Here is a 16,534-nt window from a genome sequence, read left to right as displayed (position 1 = left end):
TATTTTCCATGATTGAACATATATAACCTTTATCAAATTGCTTACTACTTAAGGGGGGAGAGAAGAGAAAAAGGGAGAAAATTTGGAACTCAAAATCTTATAAAATAGGAATGTCTAAAATTGCCTTTACATGCAATTGGAGGAAAATTTAAAAACTATCTTAAAAAAAGATGTTCAAGCAACAACAAAAAAAAAATAAGATGAAAGATCTAAAGTTGGAAGGGACCTCAGAAGGCATCTAGCTTGAGTCCCTTACTTCACAGCTAGGGAAACTGAAGCCACGGAGGTAAGGAACATTAAAAAAATGGAGTTGGAGCTGAGAGAGACCTCACAAGGTGCCTAGACCAAACCTCTCCTTTCACAGACAAGGAAGCCAACCTCAGAGAGGGATAAGTAACTTAACCTGAAGTCATCCACAAAGTAAGCGTCAGAGATGAGTTTTGAACTCAGATGTTCATATCCCGGAGGGTGTGCCCATTTCATCGTAACATACTACCTCCTTGATGGAAACAGCTTTCAACAAAGAGTTGGAAGGTCTCCCTTCTAGCCATGTGACATTAGATAAGTCTTTGGATAAATTCACATTCCCAGCTTCCTCACCTATAAAATGTATATAATAAAACTTGCAGTACCGACCTCATGGGAATGTTTTGAGGGAAGCACTTCCTAAACAATGAATCTCAAAATGGCAATAAGCTATAGGAGATGTGTATATGATCAGAGTTTACAAACAAATTGTTTCTTCACGTGGGCTGGGATCATTATTGCCCAACTGTTCAATTAGTACAAATAGTACTTTTGTGGACATTGTCTCCCTGGGAAAGCATAGTCACAACACTGTTACCAAAAAGCTTCTCCATGAACAATAAAAAGCTAATCATCTCTACATATGTCATGGAATATGCCTGCAATTCCTTAGAGAAGTGATGAATGAACACAGAGTGAAGACACTTTAGAGGTCAGTCAGGCCTACCCCTTATTACCAGAAAGGTAAATTAATTTGCCAAATGTCACATGGCTGGCAAATACCAACGCTTCACCTGGAATCCAGGAATCAACTCCCTAGTCCACTGGTACTTCTGTTACATCACAGTACCTCCCTGTGGTCTTCCTAGCTTGCAGCGTTCCATTTTATCTGATTATTCCATTGCCATATTGGTCCTCTGTCATATGGTTTGATTTGGTTTTGTTTCCCCTCCCTCCTCCCATTCAATTTTCCCTCCTTTACTCCTTGATGATGCTTAGAACAGGAGTGAATTTTTAATCCCCAGAAAACTCTGAAAACATACAATGGATTCATGAGCAACCCTACAATCTATTATTTGACCCCAGGTTTAGGATTTTTAGACGACTGAGGCAATACGATGTTCTCCTAGTTTTTGTTCACAAGCTTACTTTTGGATGGAGCTTTGGTCTCTGGTGGTAGCACTCTGTGGCCAAAAATATTAATAAACAGCAAAATGTGATCACTGCAGATACCATTTTCATACATGAATCTCTTCACCTGGAGGGAAGAAAAGATGAATCCAGTTGAAGGTCTTAATTCCATTTATTGGCACAGACAGGTGGTTGTGGTAGACATCTGCTGATTGTGCTTCTTTTGCAAACTTTACAGCTCTAAACAAATGTGAGCTCTCATCTTTTTTAACCAGAACTATAATTTCACTGGTATAGAGAACCCCCAAAGGAAAAACTAATCCCTTCTACCAAGGCAGATTGGCACCAGTTTCATAACTTAGAGAATTACCTAGGCTAATGGAACATTACGTGACTTATTTGCTCAGGGTCATACAACCAGTATATATCTGAGGTAAGACTTGAATCAGTCATCTTTTCTCCAAGGATAACTCCCTATCTACCACACCAGCCTAAAGCAGATTAAGATGTAGTTGGGAAATATTGAGCAAAATAAATAAAAAAGCAGTAAAACAATGCTGATATTACATTTTAAAACCAAGTCAATCTGGATTGGACAGATCCTTATGTCCAATGGAGTGGCCTCATTTCTATCTGATTTTACACAGCTGCATAAATCATCCTACTTCCACTATTCTTCTGAGTTTATGTTCAACGAAATTCAGATAGAAACCATCCTGTGACAAGTTTCTAAACTTTTTGTGTTTTCAGTGTTCAGAGGACTGACTATTGCATGGGTGAATTGAAGTTGGATATAAGATTATTGTTATTCTTGTCTGGGAATTTATGATTTCCCTTTTTATTATTTGGTCTCAGGGCCATTTCTCCTGCAAACTTTGGTTAATCTTAGCCTTACCTTACCAAAAGCTGTCCCATGGAATGTAAAAATGTACTTAGAGCCTTAAGCATTCTTTGGTAAGAAACCAGAGGAAGAATCTCAACTTTCCCCACTCCTTGGCAACATATAAATTCTCCTCCTCAATCAATCTATTTGTAATTCTCTAAATATAGTTTAAATTGTAAACTGAATTAGTTTGCCTATAGAGTTTGTTTAACCAGGTTTGTTTCCTTAGAGGATGAATGAGACTATGATTCTGTTTAAGTTTGTTCCACTTTTATGATATTGGAATAAGCATGGGATTATGGCTCTATCTTGTAAACTTTTATGGCCCAAGAGCAAGGCATAAGATCACAATATGTAAATGAATTTTTCTTTGTCACTCTGATATGATTTTTTTCCATAAAAAAACCTTGTTAGAATACTAATGATTGTTCAGGTTTTCCCTGAGGCCTGAACCTATGCTTGAGCATACCAACAAAACCTAATTTTTTATCTCCATAATTTCTGCATTGTGGTAAATATATATTTGGTTGCACCACATGAACTCAGAGAGGAAATATTTCTCCCATAATATTTTTGAAAAGTCAGGGAAATAAAAGACATACACTGAGCCAAGAGAAGTGTGTGAGAAGTTGTTGAGTGAGAAGTAACTGAGTCATCCAAATCCTCTGCAATTTAAAGAATACTGATTTAAAATACAGAGGAGATAAGTGGTATGCCCCCAAAGAATGGAACCCCATTGGCACCCTGGAGACTTTTCTGAGCAGAATAGTTATGTAAATGCCCAATATTTTTCTTAGTATTTCTTTAATATATGAGCTCCAAGAAGCTCAAAACAAATTATGCCTATGGCCGCATAAGATCTCTTTTTCCCATGCTCCAAGTACAAATCCAAGTATCCCTTTTTGAGATGAAGGAGTTAAGGTGCAGAAACATTCAAACCTGTTCCGTAAGGACAGGTGTGGCACTGAAATAGAATTCAGGCCTCCTGCCCCCAGTCATCACTTCTCCCATTTCTCTTACCTTTGAGACACCGTCCTTGAGAAATTCTTTTCATCACTACAATTACTGCATCACCATGTTTATGTCATCAGCACATCCTCCCCAGAGGATGATGACACAAATTATGCACTTTCCAGTTCCCTGATTGCCTCAATAGTTAGTGCTCACCTTTGTCCCAAATTACTATCTATTTCCTTCTCTGTGTAGTTCCTGGATGTTAAGAACTGGGTTTTTTGTTCGTTTGTTTTGTGGTTTTTTTGTGTGTGTTTTGCAGGCTTCTCCATCACCAAATCTTGGTATTTGTATATTTGTACCTCCACAATATTTCCTGCAATACATCCCTTTCTTTACACTCATAGACATCACCCTGGTTCAGTCCATCCTCATCCCTAATCAAGACTATTACAATAGCCTCCTAATTGGTCTCCCTGACTCAAGTCTCTCTGCATTCCAACCCATCCTCCAAAAGTTCACAAAGTGATTTTCCTAAAGCAAAGGTCTTACTACATCACCTCCCTACTCAATAAACTCCAATGGCTCCCTATTGCCTCTAGGATCAAATACAAACACTTCTGCTTGGCTGTTAAAAACTCTTCACAATTTAGCTCTTCCTCCCTTTCTAGATTTATTATACATTATTCCATTTCCAGCAATCTGTGGTCCAATTATACTGGTCTGCTTTCTATTCTTCACACATCTGACTGTCCTCCATGCCTGGAATGCTTTCCCTCCTCATTTCTATCTCTTTCAATGTCTATTTTCCTTCAGAGCTCTGTTCAAGAACTTTTTTGCAGGATGCTCCTCCCTCCAGATGCTCAAACCTTGCTATCTGAGATTATCATGTATCTACTTTGTATATTGTATATGTCAACATGTCACTTCAGGAATGTAATCTTGAGGGAATTTAATAGGATTGTGGATAGTACAATGAATAAATCAGTATAATTAAGGGAATTTTGCTCTCACATTCCCAGCACAGTACCTGGTATAGAGTAGGTGATTAATAAATGTTTATTGATGGATAATTTCTTGATCTAATAATGATTATTTTGTAATTGCTATATGTTATGATGTAGTAGTGCAAGTTTAGGTATTTTCCATATTCCTCCTACTAGATTATAAACTCTTTAAAAGAAAGAGCTATATCTTAATTATCTTTGTATCTCCCTCAGGGCAAGCATGGCCTTTAGAACAACAGCAGACATTTAATTTCTGGTGTTTGATTCATTGATTGAATGAATACATAGATTCATGAATGAATGAATGAATGGTCAGGTTGAAATAATTTGACTGTTCTCCCAAAATTGGTTGTTTATAGAATCTTTCTTTACCTACTCAAACCTACTCAAAGGCTTACTCAGGACAAAACATGCACCAAACCGTGAGGAAGGTTAGAGGAGAAATGGTGAGAGGTGCCCAAATTGTTCTACAAATGAAAGAACATTGGTCTAAAATATAAGCAGATGACCAACATACTTCCAAGAATGGAAACCCTATATCTTCATGAGACCTGCCCTCTGAACTCTGAAAGATGAACAGAATCACCTCGAAGAATGTTATCACCCAGGGAAAAGACATTAGGAGAGTACAGCACGGAACACAGATTGTCCCATTCAGATGCAGTAGGGCTACAGGATGACAGCTGGTCGCTCCCCCAGTGAATTTAGATCCAACTCCTAAAACGTGCTCAACAACCACTAAGCCCCCAAAACTTGTAAGGATACTTCCTTACTATCTTACTAGATAGAGGGGAGGTTGCAGGTGGAATAAAGGCAGGCCCTAGGAGAAGGGTGGAAACCTTGGCAATAGTGCAATACGGTATAGGGCCAACAGGCCAAAGGATATCCATATGACCTGCTCAAAACCCTAATGGTTCCACCTTACTTACAGCTTTAGGGATATGTCATCACATTAGCATTATCAGAACTCTGCTTTAGAACTAATAAGTATAAAGTCACTGATATGGCATAATTTGAGGGAAAGGTTCTCCCTGATCAAAAATGTCTTTCCCTCTAGTATTTAGCTTCATCTTTAGATTAGAACAATGAAAGCTCCTATAAAAATGGAAATGTTTGCAATTAAGCAAAAAGCATTTGTTAAGCTCCTGCTGTATATTACCAGTCACTGCACTAATCATTGTAGATGCAAAGACAAAAATGATAGTGTCCCTGCTTTCAAGGAGCTTAGATTCTGTCAGAGGAGATAACGTGTGCATAAATAACAACAAAATAGATATTTTAAAAAATGTGAGGATGGTAGCACTAGAACCTGGAGGCATCAGGAAAGGCTTCATGTAGAGGCAGTGCTTGAACTAAGCTTTTTTTTTTTTTTTTTTTTTTGCTATAGCATTGAATTGGTTTATCAGAAATTAGTCAACACAATGGGGTTCTGAAAAAAAGAGAGAGGACAGGTTTGGTAGAGGAAGAAAAGGTCAGGAGCAGTCTGGAGCAAAGAGCAAGGTCAGAGAAACTAGGGAAAGGGAGAATATGGGACTGAGCACTTGGTGGGGGTGGAAAATATACTGAAAGGAAGCAGAAGGGTACTTAAAGTGGGTGGAGCATCACCAAGAAAGCTTCGCAACCTTGCTTCTGGTGATGACACAAAAAATTAACTGGCTGACTGGTTTTGGCACAATGGATGCCAAGATGGATGGGAGCTGACACACCTCATTACCAGTAGCCCGCTGTACAGTCTCCTTCAAGGGCATAAGCACCCAATCATCTGGAATAGCAGCTTCTCTAAGGGCTGGAACTGAATCAACAACTTTTTCTACAAAGGAATTAGGAAGTATGCCAAGTGCCAGCCTCCTTTCTTTTAACCATCTCCACTAAACACACACACGTACACATACATGCACATACACACATAGACACACACACAAATGAGTACTGTCCCCTCTTATTTTTTGATTGCTAGTCTGGACATGGTAATTATAGATAGCTAGACTAAATGAAAGACGCTCTGATTTAAAATAACAATGATTCGCTTCCCGCAGAGAGGGAAAAGAACATTTGATTGATCCATAGGGATAAAGTCATCATGGGCAAGCAGAGACAGATCAAGCAGAGGATGAGAGGAGGGCTCTGAGGCTGACTCTTCCCCTACAGGATTGGGATCATAGATCTAGAGCTAGGAGAGACCTCAGAGACTGACCAGTTCAACTCATTCTTTTTACAGATGAGGAAACTGAGACTCAGGGAGATTAAGTGACTTAACTTATACTGGGATTGTAAGAAATAGAATTTGAAATCTGGTCCCTTGACTTCTGAGTGAGAATATTCTCCACTGTATAATACTGCCTTCTGTTCCTATTTTCTACTATATCTAATACCAATACAATCCTATCTTCTAGCAATGATTATAATGATGCCAATGTATGAGGAGCAAGAACCTACCTGGTCCCTCCAGCTCAGGGTCTGAGAAAAATTAGGGCTGGCCTAGTAGAAGAGAAGGCTACAAGAAGACAATAGCCATCCTTCCCTATGCTCAACACCCAGCTACAGGGCTACACCAGCCTCTAATAGTCTTACAATGAAGGGTATCATTACAGTAACCCTAATCAGTGTGGAAAAGTCTAGTGAGCATTTCTGGTAGGCCAGTAGATTATTCCATAACTTCTTGGCTATCTACATCACAAGTGTTAAACTTGTGGCCAGCAAAAATCCCCATTGCTAAACCAAACCAGATTAAAATATAATTGGGAAATGTTGAACAAAATAAATTTTAAAATACAGTACAACATATATAATGTTAATATGACTTTCTAAGACAGTATGTAGCCTGCAGGAATTCCTTACTATTTGAGTTTAACATCACAGGTCTAGATTCACCCTAGGTAGGATTACAAACTGTATTATAATCACCTAGGGAGCAAAGCGGTATATGGCAGTCAAGTAGATCTGGGTTCGAGTCTTGCCTTTAACATGTATTAGCTGTGCATCCATGGGTAAATCACTTAAGATCTGTAATTACAACTGGTAGGGGGAAGAGAGAGAGGAATTCCCAGGCTGGTAGATTTCTTCAGTTCTGAAATTCTGAGCTTCAGTGGATCTTGTCATTCTGGTGTCTACACTAAGTTTAGCACCAATGTGAAGAGCCTCCAGGAACTGAGGAAGGGGAGGGATGCAAAGTAGAGGGTAAAAAAGCAGGTTGCCTAAGGAAGGGTGAATAGCCTGAAAATGGAGCAAGTCAGCACCCATGCCAATAATAGTGGGATCAGGCCTATGAGTAGCTCTGTAACTTTCCAGCCTAAGTGAGATGGGTAGAGCCGGTTTTGTTTAGTTTTTTTTTTGTTTTTTTTTTTTTTAAGTAGGTCACAACCTCTGGGTACTGCTAGGCAGCTCTCTAAAATCATAAGTTACTGATGAGTTGTAAGTGTGCGTCTATGCAGGAAGTTTCCACACTGGAAGATAATGAACTTGGGTTCAGATGCTATCAACCTCCCTCCCTCAAATTAATTAATGATCACCTACTCCATATATTTTCCACTTTTCTAATTCCTAAGTGGAGGGACTGAATGACTCAGAGTACCAAACCCCCAAAGCGATTGTTTTCTTAGACAGAGGTATAGTATCTAAACATCTTCCCTTCCGTGAGTTTTATTTTCTTCCTTCCTTCTGTGTGGACTTGCCTGCTTTTTCCTATACCTTGAGTTAACTTTCTGTGGGTTAACTGGAATCTAGAAGAGGATCAGGGGACCTATGCTCTAGGGAGATAACTTACTTGTTTCTAAGTCCCTAACCCAATGAAATTGCCCAGTGTGACTCATTCTGAGGCTGGTTCAGTTATCCTGTCCAAGCACGCTAAGCTAGGCTTGGCCCCTAGGGAGGTTTCCCCCAAAATAAATGAAAGTGATAGTAGGAACCATAATGTAGTAAACAAGATGATAATGCATCTTAAAAATGTAATAATTGCTGTGTCTCTTGGGTCTCAAGATAAAATACCCTTAAGGAAGGGAGATCCAGAAGGCTTGGTGTTTTTTTTTCCCCACTATTATAAACCAACCAAGCACTTTTACTTAACTGTATGTGCTTCAATGGTCCCCTGTATTCTCCAATGATGGAGGTGATGGCCACTATCTTTATAATGCATGCTAAGCTTTTAGGTATTAATTCACTTCAGCGTCTTTGGTCCATCCTAATATCTGCTGGGATTTGCATAAAGGTTATGTGGAGGTTAAGAAAAGTACTTTTTGGTTGCCCATTTGTATATGTGTGTGTACCTACACAAGCCTGTTTGTGTATTCCCTCAGCCTAACCATTCCAAGTGTAATTATAAACTAACCACCAAAAAAATGCCAAAAGAAAAAACAGGAGGGAAGGAAGGAAAGAATGAAGGAAGAGAGAGAAAGGAAGGAAGGAAGGAAGGAAGGAAGGAAGGAAGGAAGGAAGGAAGGAAGGAAGGAAGGAAGGAAGGAAGGAAGGAAGGAAGAAAGGAAGGAAGAAAGGAAGGAAGGAAGGAAGGATAAAAGCAGAAATGAATGAATTACAGGGTGATTTTTTTTTTTAATGTCACAGAATTTACACATCGAATGGGTGTGGTCTCCTTCCAGTCTTCGCTTCTCCTGGGGAATCACCTTCAGAGTCATTTTATGAGCCACACAAGAAATTAATCTCATTATTTTATATTTCACTCCTTATTTTTGGATTAATTAGTAATGCAAGATTGTTCACAAGACCTTAGAGGTTACTTAGTCCAAACTTATCATTTTCCAGAGGAAAAAATTGAGGCCCAGAGAAGTTAAATGACTTGTTCAAGATGACAAAGGTTCTAAATCACAGAACAGGGATTCCGACACGAGTCCTCTGACTCCAAATCCGGGACTCTTCCACTTCACTACACTGCCTGACTCACATGACTGTTTCCCAAAACCAAGTCTACCCTCAAAGGACAAAGACTTGACACCACTGGGAAGCCATAGGCACTGAGAGCAGTTCTCAAAGAGGATCATGAGATCATAGATTTAGACCTGGAAGGGATCTTAAATGCCATCTAATTCAATCTCCTCATTCTAACAGATGGGGAACCTGAGGCCCAAGGAAGTGAAGTGATTCTCCAAAGTTCACAGAGGTAGTAAGCACTGGAGACACAATTTCAATCTTTTTTGCTGTTGTTGGCATTGTTCAGGGGATTTTCAGTCATATCTCACTCTTTACGACCCCATTTGAGGTTTTCTTGGTAAAGATACTAGAATGGTTTGTCATTTTACAGATGAGGAAACTGAGGCAAACAGGGTTAAGTGACTTTCCCAGGGTCACATAGCTAGTAAGTGTCTGAGGCTGGATTTGAACTCAAGCAGATAAACCTTCCTGTCTTCAGGCCCAGCATTCTATCCACTGTGCCACCTACCTGCCCCACAATCCCTTTGCTTAGACCAATGAAACAGGAGGCATAGTAGAATGACCTTTGGGAACACTCAGAGGTCTGGTCACAGAACCAGGGCTAGGAGTCTAGTCTCCAAGGACACTATTTGCCTCCCAAAACAATGAGAGATTCCATTGACATGATAGTGACTGGGACAGGGCAATGTAGAGAAAGCTGAAGGAAGGAAGAAATGAATCTCTGTTTTTGAATTGAGGTGACAGACAGCAAGCCCACAGTAACCTTCAAAGTAGCACTGGAGTACATTTAGTAGTACTGGCTTTGGAGTTAGATGACTTAGGTTCAGATCCCACCTTTCACACTACCCAGATGACTTTGGACAAGTCACTTACACTCCCTGACCTCAATTTTCTTATATGTAAAAAGAGGTAGCTGTATTAGATGACTGAAATCATTTAACCTCTTTTTGGCTCAGTTTCCTCAGCTGTTAAATGGGGATGATAAGAGCACCTACTTTCTAGGGTCTTTGTGAGGATCAAATGAAATATTTTTAAAAGCATTTGGCACAGTGCCTGGCACATAGTAAGCATTTAATAAATGCATGTTTCCTTCCTTCTTTTGAAGTTTCTTCCAGCTCTAAATCTATAATCTTATGCTCCCATGGTACTATGATTAAATGATTCTCAACTAGAAAAGACCCTAGTCTCACCTTCCAGACCAAAAGGAGAGAGGTACGCTGTCACTGGCTAATCCAGTTTGTCAAGTAAAAGGAGATGAGGGATGATAGAGAGCCTAACTCTCTGCCAAGGGGTTTTGAACTTTTACTCCAAAAAGTTAACAGTTAGAGATTGGGGAAAAAAATTTTTGAAAGAAAAATAAGTATAAAAAACCTTGGAAAATGTACACCTTCCCCTCCCCGACCTTGAAGTAATAGTAAGGAGGGTGCCTGCACAACTGGGTGTCCCAGAGGATGTTCTAATATCCCAGGCATTTCACTAATTTTTGCATCAGTTTCAAGAGAGACCCATATTTTCAAAAGGAAAAAAAAATGGCCAAATAAACAAGTACTCACAACATTCAGAAGAGTCAGCAGCTCAGCAGATCACCTAGCAAGATGGTCAGCCCTGAATTCCCTATCACATTCCCTTGTTCCACCATCCTGTTCCACCATCATGAGGGTCTGAATCAGCTCTTCCCCCAGTATGTCACTTTGGAAGGCTGTGATCCATTTTCTCCATTCTTGAAAGGTAGTCAATGGCCCTGATGTACTCCTTCTGATGTCCAAAGACAATCTGAGAATTGTCAAGCAGCCTAGAGTTTAGAGGCTTGGGCAAGTCTGTGATTCACACCACAATGGGACAACCAAACACGCCTAAGAGAAATTACAGGTTATCCTCCTCTGAAAAGGAATCCATTAAAATGAGTCATTTGTTTGTTCTTCGCATTCATAGACTTTATCTTTCAGAAGATTGCAGAAGACTGTCTACTCCATCTACTGACCTAATAAAATTAGAACTCCAGGGCTTGATAATATTATATGATGGTGATGGTGGTTGAGAAAGAAATCCTACAAGACTTTTCCTGTTCTGAGACTGAATTCATCTTGATTTAGTCTCTTCCTCAACATTTAAAGAAATTTCATTTTTTAACAAAAAAAATCTTCTAGGTCTGAAATAAACAAATTGTGGGACCATGAGTAGGGACTAAGTCAGGAGTTTGAAGTCAGGTTCTTCTACTAACCATCTGTCTAGGTCTCATATTTCTCATCAGTGGACAAAAGGGTAGGAACTAGATAATGTATGTAGCTTCTTCCACATGAAAGAGCCTATGAGTCAGTAATTATTCACTGAGCCCCATGTTATGTGCTCAATCCTGCTAGTAGCTCTGAAAGATAGAGGCCATGATACCTGCCCTCCAGAACCTTACAGTCTAGTCAGTTCAGAAGTCAAGACACTTCACCAAAGAACAGCCAATTTTGCTTTTGAGTCAGAATATTAGCAACGCAACATACCCAAGTGAATAGAGACCTAACATTGGAACCAAGATCTGTATTCAAATCCTAGCTCTTGCTGTGAGACCCTGAGCAGGTTATAACATCTCAGTGTTCTAAGCAACTTTCTAAGACTCTAAGTGAGAGAGAACATGTTGACCTGCATTGGTTAAAGGGATTTCTTTGTGTTTTCTGGGAGTTCACAGAAATCGCACATTAAGTCTTTGTCCTGTTGCCAAGGTAGGTACCACATATCTCCTCTCTAGTTCCCTTATTTTCCCCCTTTGACCCTCATCCTCCCCCCAAAAATAGAACATCATAATTCCATTTTAATGAATATTTATTGAATATTTTAATATGTACAAGGCATTGTTATTTTCCAAGGATTAAAAAGAAAAATTAAAACAGTTCCTGTTGTTCAGTCATTTTTCAGTTGCGTCCTACTCTTTGTGACTCAATTTTCTTAGTTAAAGACACTGGAGTGGTTTGCCATTTCCTTCTCCAGCTCCTTGTACAGATGAGGAAACTGAGGCAAACAAGGTTACATAACTTGCCCAGGTCACACATCTAGCAAGAGTTGGAGGACAGATTTGAACTCTGAAAGATGAGTCTTCCTGACTGCAGGCCTGGCACTCTATCCCTTGTGCCCAAAATAATTCCTACTCTCAAAAGAATTTACATTCTCAGTTTCTCATCTTGGTTCAATCAAGGTGCATAGGAATACTTTCTCATGTTGAACTATGACCTTGTTACCTCTTAATAGCTAGCGTTTACATAATGCTTTAAGGTTTGCAAAGTACTTTATAAATATGAACTCATTTTATTCTCACAATCACTCTGAGAGGTAAGTGCAATTATTATGCCCATTTTATAAATTAGGAAATTGAGGAAGACAGAGGTTAAGTGACTTGCACAGGGTCACACAACTAGCAAATGTCTGAGATTGGATTTGAACTCAGGTTTTTGTGACTGCAGGTACAGAGCTCTATTGTGTCATCAAGGTGTCTCTTCATAGCTATGGGAGGACTATAACCATTACATTCCTCTGTTCTCCTAAAGGTGGAGAAAGTAATGCCTGAAGACATGAAGTTTGCTCACCTCCATTTGTTATTTACATCCTGGTTCATTTTTTAATGTGAAAAGGTATTATCATCAAATAACCCTCCCTCCAAAAAAGGATCCCAGGTGAAATCAGTCATTCAAGTATTTACTGAGTGCCTCCAACATTTAAGGTGCTGCGGGAGATATAAATATAAATTGGATATAGTCACTGCCCTAAAGGAGCTTACAGTATAGTTAGCAAGACATATGCTAACAGTGAATGACACAGGTGGACAATTTTACATTTTTATCAGTGATTAAGATAAATGCAGTTTTTACAAATTTGCAAGGGACCTACCATGTCTGGTGACCATTATGATCCAAAATAGCTCTATGAGTCAGAATAATGGGTTGAATTTAAAAAGGAAATTTTAAAAGGAAAAACAGAAAAATTCTACCCATGAATATCTCACCTGAAAAAAATCTGAGTGTTATGAGTGAATTTCAAACTTAATGGGATTCAAAAGCATGATACGGTAGCCCAACTTATGAAGTCTGAATTGAGAGGCAGAGCGTCCAGCACAAGGGAAGGAATAGCCCCTTGCACTTTATCCAGTTAGACCAGATCTGAAGTGTTGGGTTATGTTCTGGGTGTTATATTTTTGGAAGAATATTGGTAAACTTGTAATAATCCAAAAAAAGTCACCAGGATGAGAAAGGATCTTGTCTTGCCTCCATATGAGGAAAAACTGAAAGAACTGAAGATGTCTAGCCTAGACTGAGGCTGGGGGTGGGAAGAAGTGACAGCTTTAAGTGCTTGAGATGTCACACAGAAGAAGGATCAGACTGGACCGCAGAGAGCAGGATTAGGAGAAAGGGATAGAAGCTACAGAGAGGCACATTTAGTTCAACATAAGGAAAAATTTCCTAACAGTTAGCATTCTCTGAATGTAGGTGGGTTTCCTCTCACCCTAGGTCTTTTTTTTTCTTCATACAACTTTACCTTTTTCAAATTTTATTTTACTTTTAATTATATTGAATAAAACAAGCATTTTCATGACTGTAATTTTAAAAAAAATATATGATTCGGGGGGGCGGAGCCAAGATGGCGAAGTAGAAAGATGCACATACACACAGCTCCAAACCCAAAACCACAGAACGGCTAGAGGGGACCAACCCAGGGCGAATTCTGCACCCAGAGACCACGGAATATTGGAGCGAGGGAGATTTCTGTTCCGGAGAGACCTGCAAACCTCTCGCGGGGGGGTCCTTCGCACCGTGGACTGGGCGCCGGGAGGGGGAGCAGAGGGCAGCCCTGCCACGGCAGCGACACTGTGAGGAAAAGATTCGAGCGGGCTACGGGGACGGGATCTCCAGCGGCCACGCGGGTCCCTCCACCCACAGAGGGACCTGCAAACCTCTCGCAAAAGGTCCGTCGCGCTGCAGACGCGGAGCCCAGCCCGGACCTGTGGCGGCGGCAGCCCGGCTCCAAGAGGTACAGATCCGAGAAGGCTTCAGAGACGGAATCTCCAGCGGCGGCACAAGCCCCCCCACCAACAGGTGACTGACAGGGGTAGGTGAGAGAGTGTCTTTGGTGGGTCGAGAGGGGAGTGGGGTGCCCCCATGGCTCGGGCCCCCCCAGGAGATAGAAGCTGAGAGGCGGCTGCAGACAGGGGCTCCCCAAACGGGCAGGAGCCTGGATCCATTGTGGAAGGTCTGTGCATAAACCCCCAGAGGGAACTGAGCCAGAGAGGTGGCCCTGCCCCTGACCACCTGAACTTAATTCTCACACTGAATAGCAGCCCTGCCCCCGCCAAAAATCCTAAGGCAGAAGCAGCATTTGAATCTCAGTTCCCAAATGCTGGCTGGGAGGACCAGGAGCCTAAGTGGGTGTGAGGAGAATATTCAAAGGTCAAGCCACTGGCTGGGGAGAATGCCCAGAAAAGGGAAAAGAAATAAAACTATTGAAGGGTACTTTCTTGGAGAAAAGACACTTCCTCCCTTCCTTTCTGATGAGGAGGAACAATGCTTGCCATCAGGCAAAGACACAGAAATCGAGGATTCTGTGTCCCAGCCCACCCAATGGGCTCGGGCCATGGAAGAGCTCAAGAGGAATTTTGAAAATCAAGTTAGAGAGGTGGAGGAAAGACTGGGAAGAGAAATGAGAGGGATGAGGGAGAAGCATGAAAAGCAGATCAGCTCCCTGCTAAAGGAGAACCAAAAAAATCTTGAAGAAATTGGCACCTTGAGAACTAGCCTAACTCAGTTGGCAAGGGAGGTGCAAGGGGCCAATGAGGAGAAGAATGCTTTCAAAAGCAGAATTAACCAAATGGAAAAGGAGATTCAAAAGCTCACTAAAGAAAATAGATCTTTCAAAACTGGAATGGTACAGATGGACGCTAAGGACTTTATGAGAAAGACAGATATCACAGAACATAGCGTGCAGATTCGAAAAATGGAAGATAATGTGAAATATCTTATTGGAAAAACAACTGACCTGGAAAATAGAATCAGGAGAGACAATGTAAAAATTCTGGGACTACCTGAAAACCATGATCAAGAGAAGAACCTAGACATCATCTTCCATGAAATTATCAGGGAAAACTGCCCTGAGATTCTAGAACCAGAGGGCAAAATAAGTATTCAAGGAATCCGCAGAACACCGCATGAAAGAGATCCAAAAAGAGAAACTCCTAGGAGCGTTGTGGCCAAATTACAGAATTCCCAGGTGAAAGAGAAAATATTGCAAGCAGCTAGAAAGAAACAATTCAAGTATTGTGGAAATACAATCAGGATAACACAAGATCTAGCACCCTCTACATTAAGGGATCGAAGGGAATGGAATAGGATATTCCAGAAGTCAAAGGAACTAGGACTAAAACCAAGAATCACCTACCCAGCAAAACTGAGTATAATACTTCAGGAGAAAAAATGGTCTTTCAATGAAATAGAGGATTTTCAAATTTTCCTGATGAAAAGACCAGAGCTAGAAAGAAAATTTGACTTTCTAACACAAGAATGAAGAGAACCATGAAAAGGTGAACAGCAAAGAGAAGTCATAAGGGACTTACTAAAGTTGAACTGTTTACATTCCTACATGGAAAGACAATATTTGTAACTCTTGAAACATTTCAGTATCTGGGTACTGGGTGGGAGTACACACACACACACATGCACACACGCACACATACATAGAGACAGAGTGCACAGAGAGAATTGAAGAGGATGGGATCATATCTTAAAAAAAAAAATGAAATCAAGCAGTGAGAGAGAAATATTGGGAGGAGAAAGGGAGAAGTTATATGGGGCAAATTATCTCTCATAAAAGAGGCAAGCAAAAGACTTATTAGCGGTGGGATAAAGAGGGAAGGCAAGAGAAAAACATGAGGTCTACTCTCATCACATTCCACTAAAGGAAAGAATATAATGCACACTCATTTTGATAGGAAAACCTATCTCATAATACAGGAGAGTGGGGGACAGGGGCACAAGCAGGGTGGGGGGGAGGATGGAGGGGAGGGCATGGGGAGGAGAATGCAATCCGAGGTCGACACTCATGGGGAGGGAAAGGACCATAAGAAAATAGAAGTAATGGGGGACAGGATAGGATGGAGGGAAATATAGTTAGTCCTATACAACACAACTAGTATGGAAATCATTTGCAAAACTAAACAGATTTGGCCTATATTGAATTGCTTGTCTTCCAAGGGGAAGGGGTGGAGAGGGAGGGAGCTAAAGAAGTTGGAACTCAAAGTGTTAGGACCAAATGTAATGTTCTTACTACTGGGTAACAAGAAATACAGGTTAAGGGGTCAAGAAAGCTATCTGGCCCTACAGGACAAAAGAGAAGATGGAGACATGGACAGGGAGAGAGGATAGAGGAGAGAGCAGATTGGTCACAGGGGCAATTAGAATGCTTGGGT

The 16,534-nt window shown here is 40.6% G+C and overlaps 1 protein-coding gene across 4 annotated transcripts in view; it reads right to left on the bottom strand.

Annotated features, from left to right (window-relative positions):
* Positions 1–10,949, bottom strand: part of ADGRF4 (adhesion G protein-coupled receptor F4) — a 37,358-nt gene extending 26,409 nt beyond the window's left edge. For 3 of the 4 annotated variants that reach the window (XM_072642400.1, XM_072642402.1, XM_072642404.1), the window contains exons 1-2: positions 10,653–10,949; positions 1,396–1,504 (exon numbers count right to left, since the gene is read on the bottom strand). In XM_072642400.1, coding sequence (XP_072498501.1) covers positions 1,396–1,488 — 93 coding nt within the window. In that variant the 5' untranslated portion in view covers positions 1,489–1,504; positions 10,653–10,949. Of the gene's footprint in view, positions 1–1,395; positions 5,499–10,652 lie in introns of those variants that run through there. The other variant, XM_072642401.1, reaches the window with a different exon arrangement.
* Between the last annotated feature and the right edge of the window lie 5,585 nt (positions 10,950–16,534).

This window comes from Notamacropus eugenii, chromosome 2, assembly GCF_028372415.1.
Source record: "Notamacropus eugenii isolate mMacEug1 chromosome 2, mMacEug1.pri_v2, whole genome shotgun sequence".
Classification (NCBI taxonomy): domain Eukaryota; kingdom Metazoa; phylum Chordata; class Mammalia; order Diprotodontia; family Macropodidae; genus Notamacropus; species Notamacropus eugenii.
The sequence above is the reverse complement of the archived record's forward strand: the minus strand, read 5'-3'. Positions and strand labels throughout refer to the sequence as shown.